The sequence below is a fragment of the Pelodiscus sinensis genome, chromosome 11, assembly GCF_052426305.1.
Source record: "Pelodiscus sinensis isolate ZL-2025 chromosome 11, ASM5242630v1, whole genome shotgun sequence".
NCBI lineage: Eukaryota > Metazoa > Chordata > Testudines > Trionychidae > Pelodiscus > Pelodiscus sinensis.
Window position 1 is genome coordinate 37,126,267 of NC_143062.1, and position 21,249 is coordinate 37,147,515.

At 41.7% G+C, this 21,249-nt stretch overlaps 1 protein-coding gene across 4 annotated transcripts in view; it reads left to right on the forward strand.

Annotated features, from left to right (window-relative positions):
- Positions 1-21,249, forward strand: part of IL5RA (interleukin 5 receptor subunit alpha) — a 33,036-nt gene that overhangs the window by 2,180 nt on the left and 9,607 nt on the right. For 2 of the 4 annotated variants that reach the window (XM_075938693.2, XM_089781236.1), the window contains exons 3-11: positions 2,828-2,971; positions 4,806-4,971; positions 6,658-6,803; positions 7,132-7,270; positions 10,754-10,886; positions 10,963-11,150; positions 13,104-13,249; positions 14,332-14,467; positions 18,651-18,759. In XM_075938693.2, the coding sequence (XP_075794808.2) occupies positions 4,839-4,971; positions 6,658-6,803; positions 7,132-7,270; positions 10,754-10,886; positions 10,963-11,150; positions 13,104-13,249; positions 14,332-14,467; positions 18,651-18,759 (1,130 nt within the window). In that variant the 5' untranslated portion in view covers positions 2,828-2,971; positions 4,806-4,838. The remainder of the gene's footprint in view (positions 1-2,827; positions 2,972-4,805; positions 4,972-6,657; positions 6,804-7,131; positions 7,271-10,753; positions 10,887-10,962; positions 11,151-13,103; positions 13,250-14,331; positions 14,468-18,650; positions 18,760-21,249) is intronic. The other 2 variants (XM_089781235.1, XM_089781237.1) reach the window with 1 other exon arrangement.

Genomic DNA, 21,249 nt, shown 5'->3' on the forward strand with positions numbered 1-21,249 from the left:
ATTTGAAATAATCCGCTATTCTGAAACATCCCTTACTTCTCGTGGAATGAGGTTTTACAGGGATGTCAGAATAGCAAGTCCGTTATATTTCTAAACAACAGGCTTGCTGTTAAGACATGGGCTAGCTATTTCAGGATACTCCTGTATCCCAAAATAGCATTTCAAAGTAGATATAGCCAATAAGAAGTGGGTCTCTAGAACATCTGAAAAGCTGGGGATTTTAGAAAGCTAATTTTAGGCACTTAAGTTTGAAAAAAAGGTTCCCCTATTTTGTGCTCTCCATTTACTCAGAGAAATTGTATAATGCTCTCTTTAAAACATTATCTCAGGATACTGCTGTACTGATATGCAATAATAAAGCACTTCTCATAGATAATAAGTGTAATCATAAGTGGAAATCCAGTTCAATACTCTGATTACATTGGTTTAAATAATACCTGAACTAAACAGTAAGTACTGTTGTTTTGCCCGTGTAAGGCTCAGACCTCCCTTTGTTAGGATTTATGTGTGTTTTAATACTTCTGTAGTCCAGTTTTTCAGTAACTGGAATGTATTTTAGCAGAACAATGATCTGGCCAGTGTCTGTAGATTTTTTGTACCTTTAGTTTATTGGAAAACTAAAACTAACAGTCTTTATGTGGATCTGCAAACAGAATTTAAAAAAAGGGCTATAGGGAATGTAAAAGGTTAAGCATTAGTCTTACTTACTAGTTAACCAGACCCTGCCCAAACCCTGCCAGTCAACTAGCCAGGCCAGGCCAGAGCTGGTCCTGGATGCACTGGGCTGCTGGCCAGCCAGAGGGACCCAAGTTGCGACAGGCCTGGCATCCACACAGCCCACCTGAGTGCAGCAGACCACAGGCAGGGACCTGCCTGCAATGGGCAAGTCAGACTGAAGAGGCCCTGGCAGGCAGATAGGACTCTGGCCATGACCATGCCAGAGTGGCTCATGAAATAGCCTCAACCATGCGTGGCCAGCAAGATCCCAGCTCCCCTGTATTCCATAGCCCTGACTGCCTTGCCCCAGCTCACTGGATCAACCTCAGTTAATGGTTAACTGGGTAAAAGACATAATTGTAATTGTTTAACTGGTTAACTGTTTTAACCAATAGTTAAATCCCTAAAATGTTATATTTCATATTTTCGAAAAACACATTTGGTCTTCTCTTACACAGACATTTTTTTTGGTATGATTTCTATCTCATTGCATACAGACTAGCCAATTAGCCCGTCATAAGATGGGATTTTCAGGTCTTTCCTCCATGTCAGTCTTCTCTCCTGAGCCTCTGGCCTCTCTCTCTCTCTCTCCTCCTCCTACTGCCTCCCGCTCCCTCTCTCTCAGCTCTCCTCACCTCCTGCCCCTCTCTCTGTTTCTCTCTTTCTCTTCTTCTCCTACTCTTGCCTCTCACTCGGGGGACAACGGAGCCCAAATGGCTTTTTGGGCTCCATGCTCCTCATACTGCATGGGGAGCATGGAGCCCAAACGGTCGCTTGCGCCACTTGCTCCCACGTGGCGGCCTGGCAGAGCAGCGCAGAAGTCAGCCAAGCTCCATGGTGGGAGGCGAAGGAGGGTGGGGTGGTGATGATCACGACCAGGGGGCGGGGCCTGAAGCCGCTGTCATGCTGCACATCACCGCCCCGCCCCCCTTCCCCTCCCGCCGTGGCGCTCGGCTGACTTCTGCGCCGCTCAGCCGGGCTGCCACGGGGGAGCAAGCGGCCGTTTGGGCTCCACACTCCCCATGCAGCACGGGCCACCCAGAGGGAACAGCCAGCATTTCAGCAACAGCACTGTCCAGAGGGAACAGCCAGCATTTCATGCAACAGCGCCCCCCAGAGGGAACAGCCAGCACTTCGGCGTTACAGACTCACAGACACTGGGCCACTATATATATGATTAGGCAACAATTAAATAACCCATTTTAGGGCATGTCTGCACTACAATCTTAAATCAACCTATGTTCCATCAATTTATAGCTGCCACAGTAATTGCAGCCAATGGTGAATTCCACAGAAAGTGTGTCTTTTCAGGACCAATAATGCCTTTGAGGTTAGTGATCTTGGAGACATTGTGCAAGCATGTGGATTGCATGGCATGATTCTTTGCAATTCTCATAGATTGCAGAAGAGCATCATGTGTTAAGCCAAATCTGCTTCCAATTTCAAGTAATCTCTCATGTCAGTTTAACAAACAAAATGGCTGCTCTTATAGCTGCTAATAAACGCAAACATGAAAGTTCCTGGGATATAGCTCATAGGACTAGCCTGCTAGCTTGTTTTATTATAGCCTCTCTTTATTTACTGGTTTGCTGTTTGATTACTTATAACGCAGTTCTCATTTATTGAACCCTTTCATTATACATCACTTCATTATGTCTGCCTGCAATGCAAGGAACCTATAGGCTTGCGTCCTGTAGGATTAGCTGAAGACAGCACACGTATGATTAGTAGTTTTCTGACCTTCATTATGAATAAATGGCCTATTGGTTATTCTTTAGATTTTAGGGAACTGACTGTGTTTACCAAAGAACCCTAGACCTATTGGTAACCACAAGGTACACCGCAAGAATATAGAAGTAATTGTTTATGTCAAAGGTAACAGGTTTGAGAATGAAATAATTAGCTTTAATATGTATGGATCTGTTATTAATATGAATGAATATGTTAGCCTATAGAGTATGTGCACTCTCAAAATAATGTAGCTGAGGAAATTAGATTTGGGCATGAAAGGCTGGGCCCTGACCTGCATATTCAGAAAGGTACCACAACCCTCTAACAGGGCAGACCACCATGTGGGAGTAGCTTTTCCATGGCTTTTTGTTTTCTTTAGCTTTTGGATTTCTTGGCTGTTCTGCATTTGACCCTTCCACTTCATTATTCACCCATCAATCTGAGCATTAAAGAACTTGGATCAACAGACACCAGGGATGAGGTTGGCCCTTTGTGTCTTCCCACCAGTTCCCCAAGGAAGAGTGTATGTTAATCTAGGTAGCTTTTGCAAGGGATGATACCTCAAGGATCCCCAGGATTGTATCATTTCTTTTTGATTCTGTGCTTTGCAGGTTTGCTAACTTTTCCACTTATTTTAATACACAAGTCTCTAACCCTGTATTCTGTGCTCAGCATGAGTGTTCTTGACATATTCTCCAAGGGTGCATATACACAGCAAGGCTTAACTTGAAGTAAATTATGCAAATTGAGCTACATCAATTGCGTAGCTTATTTCAAAAATAGCTTATTTCGAAATCGGGAGCATCTACATTGCACTTATTTTGAAATAGAGCGCTCTTCCTCCAACATCCCTTATTCATCATAAAATGACTGATACAGGAGTCGGAGTAAGAAGTCCTCCAGCTTGACAGTAGTTTGACACTATTTCGAAATAACTGCCTGCTGTGTGGACACGGACTGAGTTATTTCAAAATAGTTCTAGTTATTTCAAAATTGCGTTGCAGTGTAGATGTACCCCAAGGGTCCTTGCAAGACTATGTGCAGTCTCATTCGCTTCTGATCAGATCAATTGTGGAGCCTGAAGCCCAGATCATACAATATAATATTAACCCCTAAAAAAATCAGGCAACAAGAAGGTAGGATTTGAATTCTGCTCCTGATGCAAGGTATATCCAACATTTAAGGTAAACCATAAACAAGCTTGAAAGTAATTTCTAATGAGTGATCATTTTATAACAGCAGAGCCTTTACTTTTAGGCTGTGTCTAGACTGGCAAGTTTTTCCACAAAATCATCTGCTTTTGCGGAAAAACTTGCCTGCTGTCTCATGTAAGATCGTCAGTGCTTTTCCGGAAATACTATGCTGCTCCCGTTCGGGCAAAAGACTTTTTCCGAAAGACTTTTGTGCAAAAGGGCCAGTGTAGACAGCATAGTACTGTTTTCCGCAAAAAAGCCCCGATTGCGAAAATGGCGATCGGGGCTTTTTTGCAGAAAACCGCGTCTAGATTTGCCATGGACGCTTTTCCGCAAAAAGTGTTTTTGCAGAAAAGCATCCTGCCAATCTAGACGTGCTTTTCCAAAAATGCTTTTAATGGAAAAGTTTTCCGTTAAAAGCATTTTCGGAAAATCATGCCAGTGTAGACGTAGCCTTACAGTTCTAATTCTGGGGAGATTGTAGACAACAGGTCTCACACCACAACTTTGGTTCTGCCCAGGGATGCCAGGATTCCATCATTGCCTTTACCCAAATCCCCCCACCCTCCTGCACATCCAGCAATCACAGTGTTGACAGGGAGTATGTTGGTAAAATGAAGCACGTGGAAGGGAAGGAGGGCAGAGTGAGGGTTGTGGTGTGTGCAGAGACTATTGTACTTTCTGACAGTGGGTGGGAGAGCACAATTTAATAGTACAGCCACCCCCAGAACAGCTCAATCCATAGGTAGGTCCACCCCTCCCCTTCTGCTCAGTCTCCCCTCTTGGCAAGCAGCAGCTCCTCTTTGCAGCTATCAGCTGTTGCTCCTGCCACTCCCTGAAGGGTTCTGAGTGTAGTTCACTTCCTCTGCACTGACATGAAAGGAGGGGACTCAGCTACATCATATGACTGAGTAGGGAACAACAAGCTCTGGCAGAAATTGGAGGGGGGGGGGGAATGTGACTATGATGCACCCTGTCCCCACCCCTCCCACACAACCTCTGGGTATGTGATTAACAGAAATTTGGGAATGGCAAGATGTGTGCTTATATGGGAAGGAGTAAGGGTAAGCATTGTAAGTTGAAAGCATCATTTCTCACTTTTGTTGTTACATATGTAGCAACTGCAGATGTTACACTATGAACTTTGTGTGTGTTAATTTGTAGGTAAAGAGCTACCTCTTGTATTTTGAAGTTGAAATGGTTCTGAAGCATGTGCTGATAACGATTAGCATTGATTACCAGGAGGATATGGCCATTGTGTTGAGCATTTTTCCAATTCTCCTTTGGACAGCAATGGCATCTCAAACAAACTTATTGGAAGCTAAAGGAAGTGAGTCATTTTCTTCTCCTAAAACTTTAATATTTTGTTGTTTTGCTATCTATATGCTTATTTTTCTCTCTTTGTGGATTTGTAAAAATCCTTAAGCCAAACTCTAATAAGTTTTCAAGTGGCATGTGTCTTAGTTTGCCTATCCGTAAATCTTGATTACCGTATATACTCGAGTATAAGCCGACCCGAATATAAGCCGAGGCACCTAATTTTACCACAAAGAACTGGGAAAAAATATTGACTCGAGTATAAGCCTAGGGTAGGAAATGAGGCAGCTACTGGTAAATGTAAAAAATGAAGATAGATACCAATAAAATTACATGAATATTTATTTCAAAGAAAAACAATAACCTAGCTCTGTAAGTGGAAAAGGGGGTCAACAAAAACAATATGGTATCAAAAATACCGTAACTTTAAAAGTACAACAACCTTAGCTCAATCAGCAACCAAGCTCAATCAGCTCCCCATAGCTCTTTTCCTCAGGTGTCCCGGCTTCCTAGCTGTTTTCGTGTTTTTAGCTGAGGGAAACTTGCAGATGGCAACTCCCTCTCCACATATACCATTCCCCCGACACAGAGGATAAAATATTTCCACAATCCCTGGGCAGATCCTGCTTTCCATAAGGATTTTATCCTTTCCATTCAGGCCCCTTACCTTATCTCTTCTCTTCAGCCTGCGCCGAGCCGCGCTTCTGCCTCCGGACCCGCCCCCTGCCCACAGCACAGTGACAAGCCAATCACTGGCAGTCACTGTGCAGCCAACAAGCCTATGTATGTGCGCTGTTCATCGCACATACATAGAGCTTTCAGACCTCAGAAATTGACACGAGATACTTTGATGATGAATTTACAGCGCAGTCCATAACAATAACACCTCCTGACAGATACAACAACCTGGATGCCTTAGAACCTGACCAGCGTACTCACTTTCCTCAGTTCTCGAGGCGCTGACTCGAGTATAAGCCGAGGGGGGCATTTTTCAGCACAAAAGATGTGCTGAAAAACTCGGCTTATACTCGAGTATATACAGTATTCATGGAAATATTTTTTTGTTGGTTTGTATGTGTTTGGTGAAATTGATGTATACGCTGTTTACCAATAAAAATCAAATCCTTGAAAACCTACACATATACATTCTTGTAATTTTCAATTAGCTATCTTTTTATAGGGTAATATATAGTCTTCCCAGGGATAAAACTCAGTACCTTCTTGTTTGTAAGGCCTGGATTGTACAAATCGATTGGAGGGCAGCATAGCTCTGGGCCATCACAAATGCCCATGGATTTCATTGTAACCGTAGGAGAGATCTACTCACAGACATCCATCCATCTAAATCAACTTGAAGAACCCCAAACTAATTTTTTTAAACAAGCCAGATATAATAGCAGGTTATTAAATTTTGTGATCTTCAAGCTAAAATTTGCATGAAAACTAGATTACTTTGTTAGTTTTTAATTAAATTCCTATTTAATTATCTATTTGCACCTAACTTGCAGCCTTTTACCCAAGTATAAGAAACATGTTTTATAAGAAGCTAATGAAAAGAATGTAATCTAACATTTAAATTAAGCCTGTAACCATTTTCCTATATTGTAAGTAGCTATTCTCTGAACTACTCACCATTCACTATTATTAATATATTCATTGCTATATTATCAATTATTTTGTTTTCTCTGTTAATCAACAGTTCAGGTTCTCCCACCTGTGAACTTCACTCTCACTGTCAGTGCTCTAGCAGAAGTACTTTTACAATGGAAACCAAACCCTGGTCAAGAACAAAAGAACTGTCATGTCAGTTATGACGTGGAAATTCTGACTCCTGAGAGTGAAAAAGTAAGTGTCAAGTACTCTGGACTGTCTAGGCAGGGCTAATACACTGATTTCCCTGCATTTAATGCAGATTGATGCCAGTATATAAATAGTATTTGGGTCCATGTTTCACCAAAATTCTATACAGGGAAATCTTCATTTAATCCATTCCCAATAGGAAATTCTCATATCTCAGGCAACACATTTGAAGTATTTTCACATGATTTGAAGTACAATATGAATTGACCTTTAAAGACCACTTCTGTAAGAGCTATCTTTGCTGGCTCCCTGAGTGAGAAACTAGGTTAAGTTCCATTGCATTTGATACTCATACGTTGTTTTATTTTTCAAGTATACCACCAATTCCACTCACAGTACCCGTACAGTTGTGCTTCATAATGGCTTTTCTGCACGTCTTCAAACACAGCTTCTGTGTAACAACTCTAAAATAGAAAGTAACTGGGTTACAGCTGAACTCCAACCCCCATCAGGTAAGATGTGGTACTAATAAGGATTTAATTTTATGTTATGGTCTAGTCTGCAGACAATGAAAGCATGAAATGGAAGACATGTTAAAAACTACAAATGGATGGCATATTCCCTGCTTTGTGTGACATCCTTCTTATTTTGGTCCAGATTCCAAGACCCTTAGTCACACTGATTAGTATCTTATTCCTGATTATAACTCCATGGCTTACCCTTCTTTTCCGTCAGTAACACTACCTGTGGAGCAAGACACTTCTGTCTAAGTATGGATATTAGAATCTGACCCTCAGGAGGGACAACTAAGGGATGTAAGCAACTAGCTGAGTAGTCAAATATCTGTATCAGAGGCAGCAAGCAAGGGGAAGTAGGAGCTGGTATTGAGGGGAGCCGGCTTAAAAGCTGGTTCCCCTCCCCCCCCAGCACCATATCTGTGGTGCAGGGAAGGGGGGGGGGAGGGCAGGGGAGGCAGAGGTGCAGAGGTCGGAGACCTGGTGGAGCTGGGATTGCTCAGTCTCAGCTCGCTCCAGGTCCCAGATCTACCCCACTGTGACCCCCGGGTGGTTCTTACTACAATTAAAATACAGAGGTGAAGTTGTCTGAGACTTGGCACAAGGTGGGATGGCTCAGTCCTGGCTCACGCTGAGTCTGAGACCTACCCCCACTGTGATTCTGCAGTTTAAATGCAGTAGGAACAGGGCTGCCTGTGCACCCGGCTCCTACTACATTTAAACTGCAGAGCCACAGTGGGGCCTCTTATCAACTAATCAATTAGTCACTTACCCACTCTTAACATCCTTAGACAACACATAACCCCCTAAGATCAGAAGATACTTGATACTCTAAATTTCAGCCAAGATTACCCTTGTTTGACCAATACAAGGTTGAGTGATCATTTTGCTGGAGCAAGGAGTGGGGCAGAGGTATCAGGTAATCAGCAGAGCTGACAACTTCTGCGGACCCTGAGGCAAGGTGTTGGGGGGGGGGGGGGGACAAATCCACACTCCTGGAAGGGGCAAGGCCTCAGGTAGAAGGGGTGAGGCTGGGCAGTCAGCACTAAGAGCTCAGGCAGCAATTTTATACCCCAGCAGTTACTGGGAGCCCTGGCCCCTTTGAATCACTGGGTCCCAGAGCAATTACTCCCTGTGCCTCCACCCCTGTTGGCGGGCCTGAACAGGATGTGTAAGATCTTTGTCTCCCGCTTCCCCTTCCACTCCGTTAGTGGGCCTAAACAGCAGTTGTCTGCCAGTAAGCACTGACTAAGACATGGAAGAACAGGCACATGGTCATGGAAGCTTCTTCATCATCTTCATGGCAGCCACTCTCAAAGCCTATTGGACCCCTGGGATATACTGTGACACCAGTGATCCTCTTAATACCAAAAGATGTTATGAAGAGACTTAGCTAAGGAGAGGGACTTAGATAGTATCACAACCTCCACTGACTCTGGCTAAATCCCAAACATCATGGCTGTGTCTACATTGGCCAGATTTTGTGCAAAAGCGGTTACTTTTGCGCAAAATCTTGCCAGCTGTCTAAACTGGCAAGATCTGTCTAATGTAAGATCGTCAGTGTTCTTGCACAAGAACTCTGACGCTCCCACTCGGGAAAAAGCCCTCTTGTGCAAGGGTTCTCGCGCAAGAGGGCAGTGTAGACAGGGACAGGAATTTCTTGCGCAAGAAAGCCCCGATGGCGAAAATGGCTGCTGGAGCTTTCTTGCGCAAGAGAGCATCTACACTGGCATGGGATGCTCTTGCGCAAAAGCACAGCTTTTGCACAAAAGGCACATGCCAGTGTAGATGCTCTCTTGCGCAAATACTTTAGCGCAAGAACTCTTGCGTTAAAAGTATTTGCGCAAGAGAGCGCCAGTGTAGATGCAGCCATTGTCTTTTGCCCTCCTGACCTTCTTTCTTCCTTTTCCTATGCTTCTTCTTTTGCCTCCTGTTTAATGAAAGTCAACCCAGACTGCATATTTTTCAACATGTAGGTAAGTCTCTGACCAGAGAGGCAGATAAAAGCAATGCCTAAATAGTCCTACAATGTTACAAGTTTGCCATTTTTTGGAGAGGCTGATTAGACTGTGCTATGCCTGTGTTTCTCCTACAGCAAAGTTGAAAATGAGAGTCAATACCAGAAACAGAAGCTGCATTTTCTATCTCTTCTGTTCTTTTCTCTCCTCTTGTATGTAATAGTATTGTTTTAAAAGTCTGATCCCATTTCCTATAAAGCAAAACAACAGCAACAACCTCTCCAGTCCATCTCAACTAATTTTTTCTCTTTTTCCCCCAAAAGGACCATTTCAGAGCCTATCAAACAAGTTTTTTTCCCCTCCTTTTAAAGACTTTCTGTAGGCAAAGGAAAAGGGAATAAGGGATGTTGTTAAATTGAAAGTCTTACTTAATACTTAAAATTTCAAATGCTTTAACTGTTTTCCCTTTTTTTCTGTATCTTTAACAGGTTTAAGAGATTTATAATGATGTGTTTGCCATAGTACTAAGCAGGGAGAGGTCTTTGTTTAACAAATGCTAAAACTTTTAAAAACTATTTAATATTGGAAAGTTACAAGATCATGTTAACACCTTTAACTCTTTGGGCTCATAAATAAGGCCCTACTTGAATCATAGGACAATCTTCAACTAATTGCAGCTGAGTTGCAAACAAGACTTGGAAAAGTCATGGAAATGATATAATGGATATTTATTAATGGTAGTAATCTGAAAAAAAACCCCATAATAGACTTAGTTGTTTAAGAGAAAAGTATTGTTATTTCTGCTATTTTTATTAGCCATTTTACTATAACTATATCATACTGATTTTTTTAAAAAAGTGACTGATGCAATATAAAATTCAGAAGTCTAAAAGTCTTAACACAACTTTCACAGAGATCAGGTTCAGCAGCTTTAGCTTTTTTTAATGTTTTATAGCACTGAATATTAGTGCAATCCTAACTACACATTCAAAATCTATGCAAAATCATGGGCCGTGCAAAGTAAGCTCATTACAATCAAAACTGTAGTGGAAGCTGGAGGATCTGCAATTTCGGTAATATAAAATAGGGTCGTACTCATAAATAGACCATCAAGTTTAGAATAGCACGTTTAAATGTTTTGCTGGAATGAGGTTTAAAGAAATTTCTTCAAGTGAATGGGGCTAAGAGAAAATATTTTAAAACTTCCTAAAACGTTTTTCCTGTAACTGAGGGGCATGCACGGAATACATGGTGATGTCCCGCGGTATAAAAATATTTGTAGTGTTTGTATTGAAGTGCTTCACCACGCAGGAGTAATGAGATATCCCAATCTTATATAAATATTTTGATACAGACATATTAGATCAAATGTAAACATATAGAAGAAACAAAGATTGTAATTATTTGTATTTTATTTTATTTAAGACTCATGAGTCGTAATATTTACTAGTCATCATGCTAGTAAATATTTAGCATTTCTTACCTTACAAGTGCGAACTTTTATGTATTCTTGGTGGTATAGGTGCTGTTGAGACCTCTGTCGCTAACTTGTCCTGTATGATTTACACCAGCATTAATAACACTGCATCTCTTCATTGCACCTGGCTTGCTGGCCAAGCAGCCCCAAAAGACACAAAATATTTTCTATTTTACAGGTAAGTGTCTGCTTCTATTTTTACTAATTATTAGTTTCTTTCAGATAATAATGTCTTACAAACTAATCTAATTTAGGTATAATGGCTACACTGAAGAGTGTCAAGAATATAATAAAGACAAATGGGGAAGAAATATTGGTTGCCAAATTTCACACACTTATATAAAGACTAGTGGATTTGACCAAGTCATCATACACATTAATGGGTCAAGCAAATATACTGCAATTAAACCTTATGAACAGTTATTTGATCAAAAGGCCATTGGTGAGTAAATATTTTCATTTTTTACATATTTAAATATAAGTATAACTTCTTAAATCTTTGTGAAACGTTTGCAGTGAAAGCTTTAAAAAGTCTGGCATTAAAATCTCTAAAAATTTGCTGAAGTTCACTGATATTTTGGCTAATCCATGGTCCAATTTAGGGTTTTGCATGGATATTTTCTGAAATTGGAATTGTAAGAGTGGAATCAGGTGAAATATGAATATTTTAACTGAGTGTGATTTTAACAGTTTGGTTTAAATTGTAGTACAATAAAAATAAGATAAAGAAAAGAGTGATTGGTTCATCTAATATATCTGTCTGCCAGCATATGATTTCCCATAATATTTTTTACTGCTTTATCCAGTCTAGCTTTAAATGTCTTAAGCAATACAGCTTTTACCACTTTTTATTACAGTTTAATACATTTTGTTAGAAAGGAGCCTTTCCTCATATTCAGGTTAATTTTCCTTTTCCTACTGCCACCTTTTTGCTCTAGTTTATAGTGCTGGGATCCTCTTAAATAATTCCTTTCTTATCTTAATTTTTATATCCTTCACTTAGCTGTAGTTTTATCACATCTCCTTTCATACTTCGCTTTCAGAAAGGCATATTTAACTGTTTAAACTTACTTCTTAGGAGTATCCACATAATCAGTTTTGATGCTCTTCTCTGAACATCTTTCAGTTTTTCAGAACCTTTATGGCAACATGAGGTCTGGAAGAATTGTGTTCCAGTCACCATATTTCCAAAAAGATGCTGAAAAATGGAAAGGGCTTACAATGCAGATGGACTCAGCAAAACATGTAGACGCATCTTTGGCACAGAAGAGGCAAGATCTGTGTATGGAGAGCAGCTTATAGGGGGCATGATCCAACCCTAAGATCAGACAAGATGAAATGATATCTGACGGCACAGGCTGTTGGAGGATGAAGAGTGGGGAAAAAGTTATAGCAACAAGACCTATTTTTCATGAAAAAAGCTTTTTACCTCCTCTTTGTCAAATCTTGCATGGCATGAAATAATTAAAAGTTTATTTCAAAAAATCTTGTAAAGAATTTTAACAAAAGGAGATAATTTTCTCAGTCATTTCTAGTTATTATTAATATACTAGCCAATTAGCCCGTCATAAGACGGGATTTTCAGGTCTCTCCTCCAAGTCGGTCTTCTCTCCTGAGCCTTCGGTCTCTCGCTCTGTCTCTTTCTCTCTCCTCCTCCTACTGCCTCCCCCTCTCTCTCTCTCAGCTCTCCTCCATCTTCCGCCTCTCTCTGTCTCTCTTTCTCTTCTCCTCCCCCTTCCGCCTCTCACTCGGGGGACCGCAGAGCCCAAATGGCCCCCAAATGGTCACTGCCCCAACCCCCTTCACCTCCCACCGTGGCGCTCGGCTGACTTCCGTGCTGCTCAGCCGGGCTGCCACGGGGGAGCAAGCGTCCATTTGGGCTCCCCCGCGGTGGCCCAGCTGAGCGGTGCAGAAGTCAGCCGAACGCCATGGCAGGAGGCGAAGGGGGGCGGTGATGGACACATCCTGGCCCCGCCCTCTGGCCATGTACGTCACCGCCCTGCTCCTCTTCCCCTCCCGCCGTGGCACTCGACTGACTTCTGCGCCGCTCAGCCAGGCTGCCGCGGGGGAGAAAGCGGCGCAAGCGGACGTTTGGGCCACGCACTCCCCATGCAGCAGGGGCCACCCAGGGGGAACAGCCAGCATTTCAGTGTTACAGACTCTCAGACATTGGGCTACTATATATGTGATCAGTGGCTTTACCTACTTCTCAGTGTTCATTTTTCTGCTAATCTATTCTGTTCTCTTAACCCTCTTTCTACCATACAGCAAACTCAAAGTGAAACTCATGGGCTGTAAATTCAACCAGGTCCAAACCTTAGCCAATCTTTGAACAACACTCTGTCATGAGAATTGCTTTATGGCTAAGACTTTACTGTTTTTTTTAATTTTGTAGAGAAAGTGAATCCTCCCAGAAATGTCACTGTGGTTTTAAAACAAAACAATTGTCTGGTCAAGTGGAAAAATCCGGCTTCTTCTCTCTTCGAGCAATGTTTTGAATACGAACTTAATATCTACAACTGTAAGAGAGATGACCAACAGGTAACTGCTTGTTAAAAATTGAGGTATTTCTATACAGAATTCACCAATGAATTGTCTTTCTTATATATTCAGGATATAGTCATATGTAATCTAGTGAAAAAATCTTTTGGTTCATTGAGAACTTTTGAGTTTTAAATGATGCATGAAACCAAAACTCCAGGTACCATCCTCTAAAATGTAGAGACGTAGGGTCAAATCCTGGACTCACTGAAATCAGTGGCAAAACTCCCACCGACTTTAATGGGGCAAGGATTTAACTCCTAATTTTAAAATCAGTTTTCTTGTCAGTTTTCTTGTCAGAGCACATTTTTGGATCTTACCATGAATTGTACCCACGTTTTTAACTTGGAAAACACTAAGGCTATGTCTAGACTGCCCCCTCTTGCACAAGAGAATATGCAAGAGCTGGTCTGCCGCTTTTTTCAGGAAGAGCAGCGTAAGAAAGGGGTTTTGCTTAAAAAGTAGCTGTGCGCAAAAGCCCCTTGCGCAAAATGGCAGCTCATTCACCATTTTGCTTCATTTGCATATTCTCTTGAGCAAGAGGGGGCAGTCTAGATGTAGCCTAAGGCAACAATATAAAATATTCATCCTTTTTTTTTTATGCTCATCTTGACACATCTAGGTTTAGTCTGTCAAAGGTGTGGGTGCTTAGCAACTCTGAAAATCCAACATTAAGAGTCTTAAATTGGGCTTTTTAACTAGCCCAATTTATGATTCTTAATGTTGGATTTTCAAAGGTGCTATGCATGTATAAATCTGACAGGCTGGACCTAGATTCATCAGGATGAAAAATTCAGCCAGAATGAATTGCTGGTGGAGATAATTCATTGCAGGTGCAAAATTAGAGCAACAAATATCAAGGTTTTGTTTGAAAATCAAGTTTTGGTATCCATCTTTAGACCATTAAAATTAGTTTACAAAAAGAACAAACACAATAAATCATTTTGTAACAATGGTTGTATTTATGCATAAGTAAATATTGTAAATCATTTTTGAATTTTAATAACAGAAGCAATGTAACCTGCTGTCTTGACCTTATTTGTTTTAAGAACTCTGTGACAGAGCTGCATTGTTTTTAGCAGATATTGAAAACTAAGTTAAACAGTTTCAGTTTAACGATTGATGACACCTGTAGAAACTCCATACAGATAAGAGCTAATCTTCAGTCATGGTGTGGGAAAGGATTCTGGAGTGACTGGACTGAACCTCTTTATATTGGTAAGAACCAAAATGTCTGTTGTCTAATAGTTATTTTAGTGCATATGTAACTGAAGGTTAAATTCTGTTTAAGCGTGTGCATCTGAAGTTAAGAATGGTCATACCGGGGCATACCAAAGTTCCATCTAGTCCAGTATCTGGTTTTCTGACTGTGGCCAATGCCACGTGCCCCAAAGGGAATGAACAGAAGAGATAATCATCAAGTGATCACCCTCCTGTTGCCCATTCCCAGTTTCTGACACACAGAGGCCTGGGACACCGTTAAAGCAATGTACATCTACCATTAACTTCAATGAATGCTGGTGAGGTCAATAGACTCGTTGGGCCCCTGGGCAAGATGGGAGGGGAGGCAGGCTCTGTGTCCCCTTAAGGGGTGGGGCTGGAGCTAGCTTTCCTTAGGCAGCCTCAGTACCACCTGGAGAATGCCACACCTACCCCTAGCCTTCAGTGTCGCCCAGAGCGTGCTGTGTGGGGATCAGGTGTTAATTTAAACGGCCCGGGGATCTAGCCACCACTGCTGCCACAGTAACAGCAGTGGTGGCTGAGAGCCTCAGGCCTTTTCGAATTGTTGGGCCCCTGGGGCACTTGTACCCCTGATGAAAGCCATACAAATGTATCTGAGGATATACACTGACTCTTTTAATTGTTGCTATTCTTTGCTATTTGTGGGTCATCCTCAAAGAGGCATGTGGATACTTGAAACATTTGTTTGAAGAGTTTTCTTGAAGGGACGCTTTAAAATAGATACAAATTCAGCTTGTAATTAAAAAAAATCAATAAGTACAGCTTAATAAAAGCGAACATGGAGTTGTGAACACGATGCCATGCTATTGTTAATACAGAAGAGCCAGAAAGTGTAACTCTCTGGTTCGAATTTTAGAGCTGGTTGAAAAGGATTCATTGATTTCAAAGAGTTGTGGGTATGGTTCAGTGAGAGCTGTGCTTACTTGGCACCTATGACATGAGGGTTCTAGGAGGCAATATAGTGCTCCATCCTGCCTACTGACAGTGGAAGAGCAAGGGGACAATACTGAATCAGGTAAATGAAGGTCACCTCTTGTAGTACCAAAACTACCTCTTGTAGTAACCTGCAGTTCCTTAGGTGTCTCCATATTATTATTAGCCTGGCACAATTTTACTCTCCACATGACATGACGCTTGCTTGAAGTTGGCACACCTGGGTCTGAGATCCATCACACCAGAGAATATCAGCATGCCCTACTAGCTGATATATTTCTTTACATTTGAAATGTGCTTGCCACACCCATGTGATATGGGTTCTGGTGTGCTAATGCCAAACGCCAGAGCAAATCGTAAGGTCAGGTGCACCTTATTAGAAGTTACCTGAACTCCCATTGGGTCTGTGAAGGTTAGTATCTTTGGCAGACATTAATGCCTTCATGTGATCCACTTGACACTGCATTTCCTGATTGCGGAACATGTTTTCATAAAAGTAGCAGTTATCTTATCATGACACATTATCGACTGTTTGTGCTCAGCCATCTCCTCTCACTCTTATCTCTGGAGTTACATTTCTTTACTTCCTGATTTTCTTAAAAAAAAAAAAAAAGTTCTTCAGTTTGCTCTCTCCTGTTTACCAAACTCTCCAACATCCTTATACCTATTCTCTAGTGAACATTAATGTATTAATGGCCTTAATGATTTTGTGGGTACCTTCACCTGCTCCTGGTAACACAGTATCCTTCAGACATGGGGCCAAAGCAGTGCAAGGCTCTGACCAAATTCGGCTCACTGAAAGAGCTCCTATAAGCCATGGTTCTCAAACTTATTTGATTGAAGCCTCCCTTTTTTTTCTGTAGTAGTTATGGCCCCCTGCACCCCAAATCCACTACAAAGTATGTTTATGGCAGTCCAGCTCTGAAAACAAAGTGGGGAGCAGTGGCTCTTGGCTAGGCAGAGGCTCTGAAGGCCATGCCAGCAGCAGCAGAGCAGAAATAATGATGGCAATTTCATGCCATGCCACCCTTTCTTCTCCACTGCTACTGGTAGCAGCACTACCTTCATAGATAGATGCCCAGCCACCAGATACCCCTCTCCTTCTCACACCCCGAATACATTCTGCATCTCTCCCCTTCCCCCCCCCCCTCAGTTTGTGTAACTTTGCTATGAGGTACTGGATCAGGGATCAGAATTGACCCTATTTGCCACATTCACGAAATCTGAGTTACCATGGTTAAGACCCAGTTATGAGTTCTTGAAGCTTCCATTAACTGGGCCCTTATTTCTTATCTAAAGTATGAAGAAATACTGTATTGTCTTGGGTAGAAAATGTGGTAACTTCGGCACTCACTGAATCTGCAGAGGATAACTGGATAAACTGTTAGTCTGCTTGTCTGTGGAGAATGTATTAGATTTGATCTAGCCTACGACAATGAACTGTTTACGCATCAGTGAGTCTGCGGTAGAGACCTGGTTTCACATGTTTTTTGCAGAACTCGAACGTGCAAGCTTACATGTTGCATCACCAATTATTTGTAAACATGAAACGTATTCAAACAGATGACAAAACTGATGTACCACCACAATCATTCATTTAAAATCTGGAAGAAACCCAACCAACACAGAAATTCCCGACAAAACACTGTTTTGGCTAAGCTTGCTAGATTTTTCCTATTTACAATCAGATATTTGTATTTCTGCCTTATTTTATGGCAATTTAGGACCACACACAACCAAAATAACACAGAGAAGTTTCAGGACTATTCTACTTCATTCAGGGAACCAGGAATAGCTCACTTCAGTTTTAGAACTTAGTTGACAATGCATCTTAGTGACACTTTCCACGCCACCCTTCAAACTTGCATGGAGTACGGCTGGCCAGGACAGAGCATTACATTCTTTGACCTCATTTTTTGGAAATATAATTATAACCAATTTTTTTAAAACTAGTTACATCAACGACGGTATTTAATATGCACACAGTTTGCCAGACCCATACGTGGGGGAGGTGCAAAGCGTGCAAACGCAGCCCCCCTCCACAATCCCCCAAATGCTCTAGCAGGCCAGGGAAAGGCTGGGGCTGATTTCCCTCCTCCCTCCACCAGGAGTAAGGCTGGGGGCAGCGCTGGCCCACGGGTGTAGGGCAGGCACCAGCCCCTCTCCATGGCTCACACCCTCCCCGCACAGAAATTCTTGCATATGGACCTGTTTGCCCCGGTCTCTGAACTGCAACAGTACAGGACCCCCATCCCACAGTTATTTTTCATATGATAATCCACATCCATCGTCCCAAGGACTACAGGGTGACTACGCACATAAATAAAGATCTGCAGGCTTAGACATTTAGTCCTTTATTTCACAGAAAAGAATCTGTACTGAAGCTGAATAATATTTTTTCTGGAAACCTGAATACTGTTCTGCTGACCAGTCCTTTCAATTATCCAGGTACAGTCATTCTGTCACCTTGATATAGGTTGTGTGCAGTTCTCATAGACATATGGGTAGCAGGCAATCTTTGAACTTTAAAAATCTAAATGTTCAAGTGTTAAATGTTTTCCTTATATAGCTCTGAGTGATGAAACATGACATTAGGGACATCTTTGTCAAATAGGAATATTTCCCTTGATACATGTTTCTTCTCCCCAGTAGTTGGAGCAGGGACTTCTGCCTGAGGGACAATAAACAACTGACTTCAAAGAAAAATTGGTGGTCTCACTGCATGTTTTATTGGCCATGACTATTAAGCCAGGAAAATCCAACTCCTGACTTAAAAGGATTAATATTATTAACTGAAAGGTGGTTTAACGGAAAGCAAGTTATTTGTGACCACGATCATAAGCAAGCTGTGTCTTTATTGCATACTCAGACATGTTGGCTCTTGGGTGCAATTGCACAACTCAGTAGGTTAACATAGGAGAGTGCTTTGTACTGATAATGACTTTGGCCCTGATTCATGCCAATTTTTAGCTTGCTTTCTTCTGTGCATAAATATAGACCTAACTATGTGGAAGAAGTCTGTGAAGCTTAATTTGTTACAGCTTGTTCCCCAGCCATAGGTATAAAAGATTTGAGAGAGAGAAAGAGAAAGAAATTATGATCTTGTATAAACCCACTGAATGAAGTCAGTTTGGTTCCAAGAGCTTATCTATTGGAAGAATTTTACCCAGTGTGTTTTTTTCAAAGAAAAAAAAAATATCTCTCTCTCTTTTTTTTTTAAATCCAGGAAAAGACCAGCTGAGGACTTCAGTGGATTCCAAGGTCTACAGAGTTCTCACTGCACTTCTAGTATTCATATGTTCCATGGCACTGCTGATTGCTATAATATGCAGAAAGTAAGTATTGTTGATTAGGGGATAACTATAGATTAATATCAAAGTAAAAGCCCTTTGAGTACAGAGTAATGCATTTAAATCTTCATGAGAAATCATTAAAATATGGATTAATATGTATCAAGAATATAGATTAAATTATAAAAGTTCAGTGAATTTGATACTAATAATCGTGAATGATTAATTTTAATCTTCAATTCCAAAGCCATGTGTTGAAAGAGAGACTGAAACTGTCTTAGTGTGAGATGGACTGTCAGGAAGTTACCTTGTCTACTTTGCTTAGTTTTCACTAAGGTAGACTCTGCTGGCCATTTATCTCCATTGAAGAATGCTTCTTTTAGGCCCAGCAAAAGCTGCTAAGACAAGCCATCTTTCACAGTTAAAGACAAAGGACAGGTTTCATATTTGCAAACTTGTGGCCTAAAACAGGCATCTGAAATCCATATTTAGGCACCTGTACATGTGGCCTGATTTTCACTGACCTCATTGGGAGGTAAAAATGCTCAGCTCCATCAGAAATCCAACCCAGTATTGACTCTCACCCTTAGCAGTTAACTATTTTCTCAGACTGGTTTGGCACGTATTTGGTAGCAGATCCATAGGTGGCGGGTATAAAAGGAAAGAGGAGACAATGCCTCCCTGGGTCTAGAGCTCAACTTGGCCCCTCTTCCTATCCTTATTCAGACTGTTCCTGAAGGCGCCCACAGCAGCTGTTGCTGTTTGCAGACTGGTGACTCTTCACCAGGAGTGGATCTGTTAACTTACAAGTGAAAAGCTTTCCAGCTTGCCATACCTATTAGAATAACATTGAACCTGTGAAAGAGCCATTAAGTCAGTGGTCACCAACCTGTACATCAGGATCTACAGGTAGATCTTGGAGCCTCTGACAGGTGATCTTGACTGGTTTGGCCAGGAAGCTACCAAGTGCTGGCACTTCAGTTGCCCCTCCATCCACTGTCCTGCTGCTCCTGCCCTCTGCTTTGGAGCTGCACCCCCGCCCCCGGGAGCCTTCTGCTTGCTGTGCAGAGTGTGGGAGGGAGAAGGGGCGGTGTGCTGATATCAGGGTGTCCCTCCTCCCCCCACTTCTGGACCCTATCTCCACACAGAGAGAAGGGGATGGTGGGAGCTTGGCAATGCAAATCTCTGTCACTCTCACACACTGTATGTGTCTTAACAGAGAAGTAGCTGTCTTAATTTGATCTTGGTAAAACAAACAAAAAAAGCAGTCATATAGCACTTTAAAGACTAAAAGATAGTTCATTAGGTGGTGAGCTTTCGTGGGGCAGACCCACTTCGTCAGATCATATGCTGAAAGTGAATTGACGCAACCATTATATAATGGAAGGATACAAGGAAAAGAGTAAAACAATTATTAAACTGACAAATCAGCTACATAGAACAGAAGCTGGGGGTGAGGGGGAGGAAGTGACAAGGAAGGAGGAAATTGCTTATTGTAAGAGTCAATTAAGTCGCTACTCTGGGGACACTACAAATATCAGAAGGTGGGGAGGCTGTCTTTGTAATATGTAAAACAATTATTATCTCAATTAAGGCCTATTTGCAACGTGTTGAATTTTAGCATAAATAAAAGTTTTGAGGTCTCCCTCTGCAATCTGGTGTTAAAGTCTCTTTGTTGTAAGTTTAAAGACTAACAAGATGGTTTATTAGGTGATAAGCTTTCATGGGCCAGGCCTACTTCCTCAGATCTATTTGTGGAAGAAAATTGGCATGACCATATATACCAAAGTGATATAATAAAAAAAAAGTGAGCACATATAAAATTGACAAATCAGATTTTAGAACAGAGGAGGATAAGGGGGGAAGGTTAGTGTCTGTGAGGTAATGATATTAGGACTCTTGTTAGTCTTTAAAGTGCTGCATAGTCCTCCTGTTTTTTGTTTCAGCTACAGCAGACTAACACGGCTGCATCTCTATCACTATTCTTTGTTGTAAGATGCATGTTGTCAGGTCCTTAAGGGAATGGCCAATTTGATTGAAATGCTGGCTGACAGGTTTGTGGGTGTGGAGTTTTCCGATGCTCTGCGCAAAAGGACTTTTGCCCAAACGGGAGCAGCATAGTATTTCCGCAAGAAGCACTGATTTCAGACAGTAGGAAGTCAGTGTTCTTGTGGAAATTCAAGTGGCCAGTGCAGACAGCTAGCAGGTTTTTCCGCAAAAGCACTTGCTTTTGCGGAAAAACTTGCCAGTCTAGACGCAGCCTCTGTGAGCAAACCCAGAAGCGTTTTGGATTTCTGGCAGTACCCAGAGATCAAGGAACAGAATCATAAATCAATCAAGAAGTCAGTTCATCAATGGTGAATCAAAGAATCAATATGATGCAATTTCAAACTCCTCTCCCTCAGAGATATATCAAGCAGCAGCCATCAGATTCACAATAAAAAGGCTCCCAGTAATTTAAGCACTGTCCACTAACTGCCTGTTAATTTCCCTAATGGCTTCTAAATTAGCTTCTCACCTGATAAGTCCTTAGCT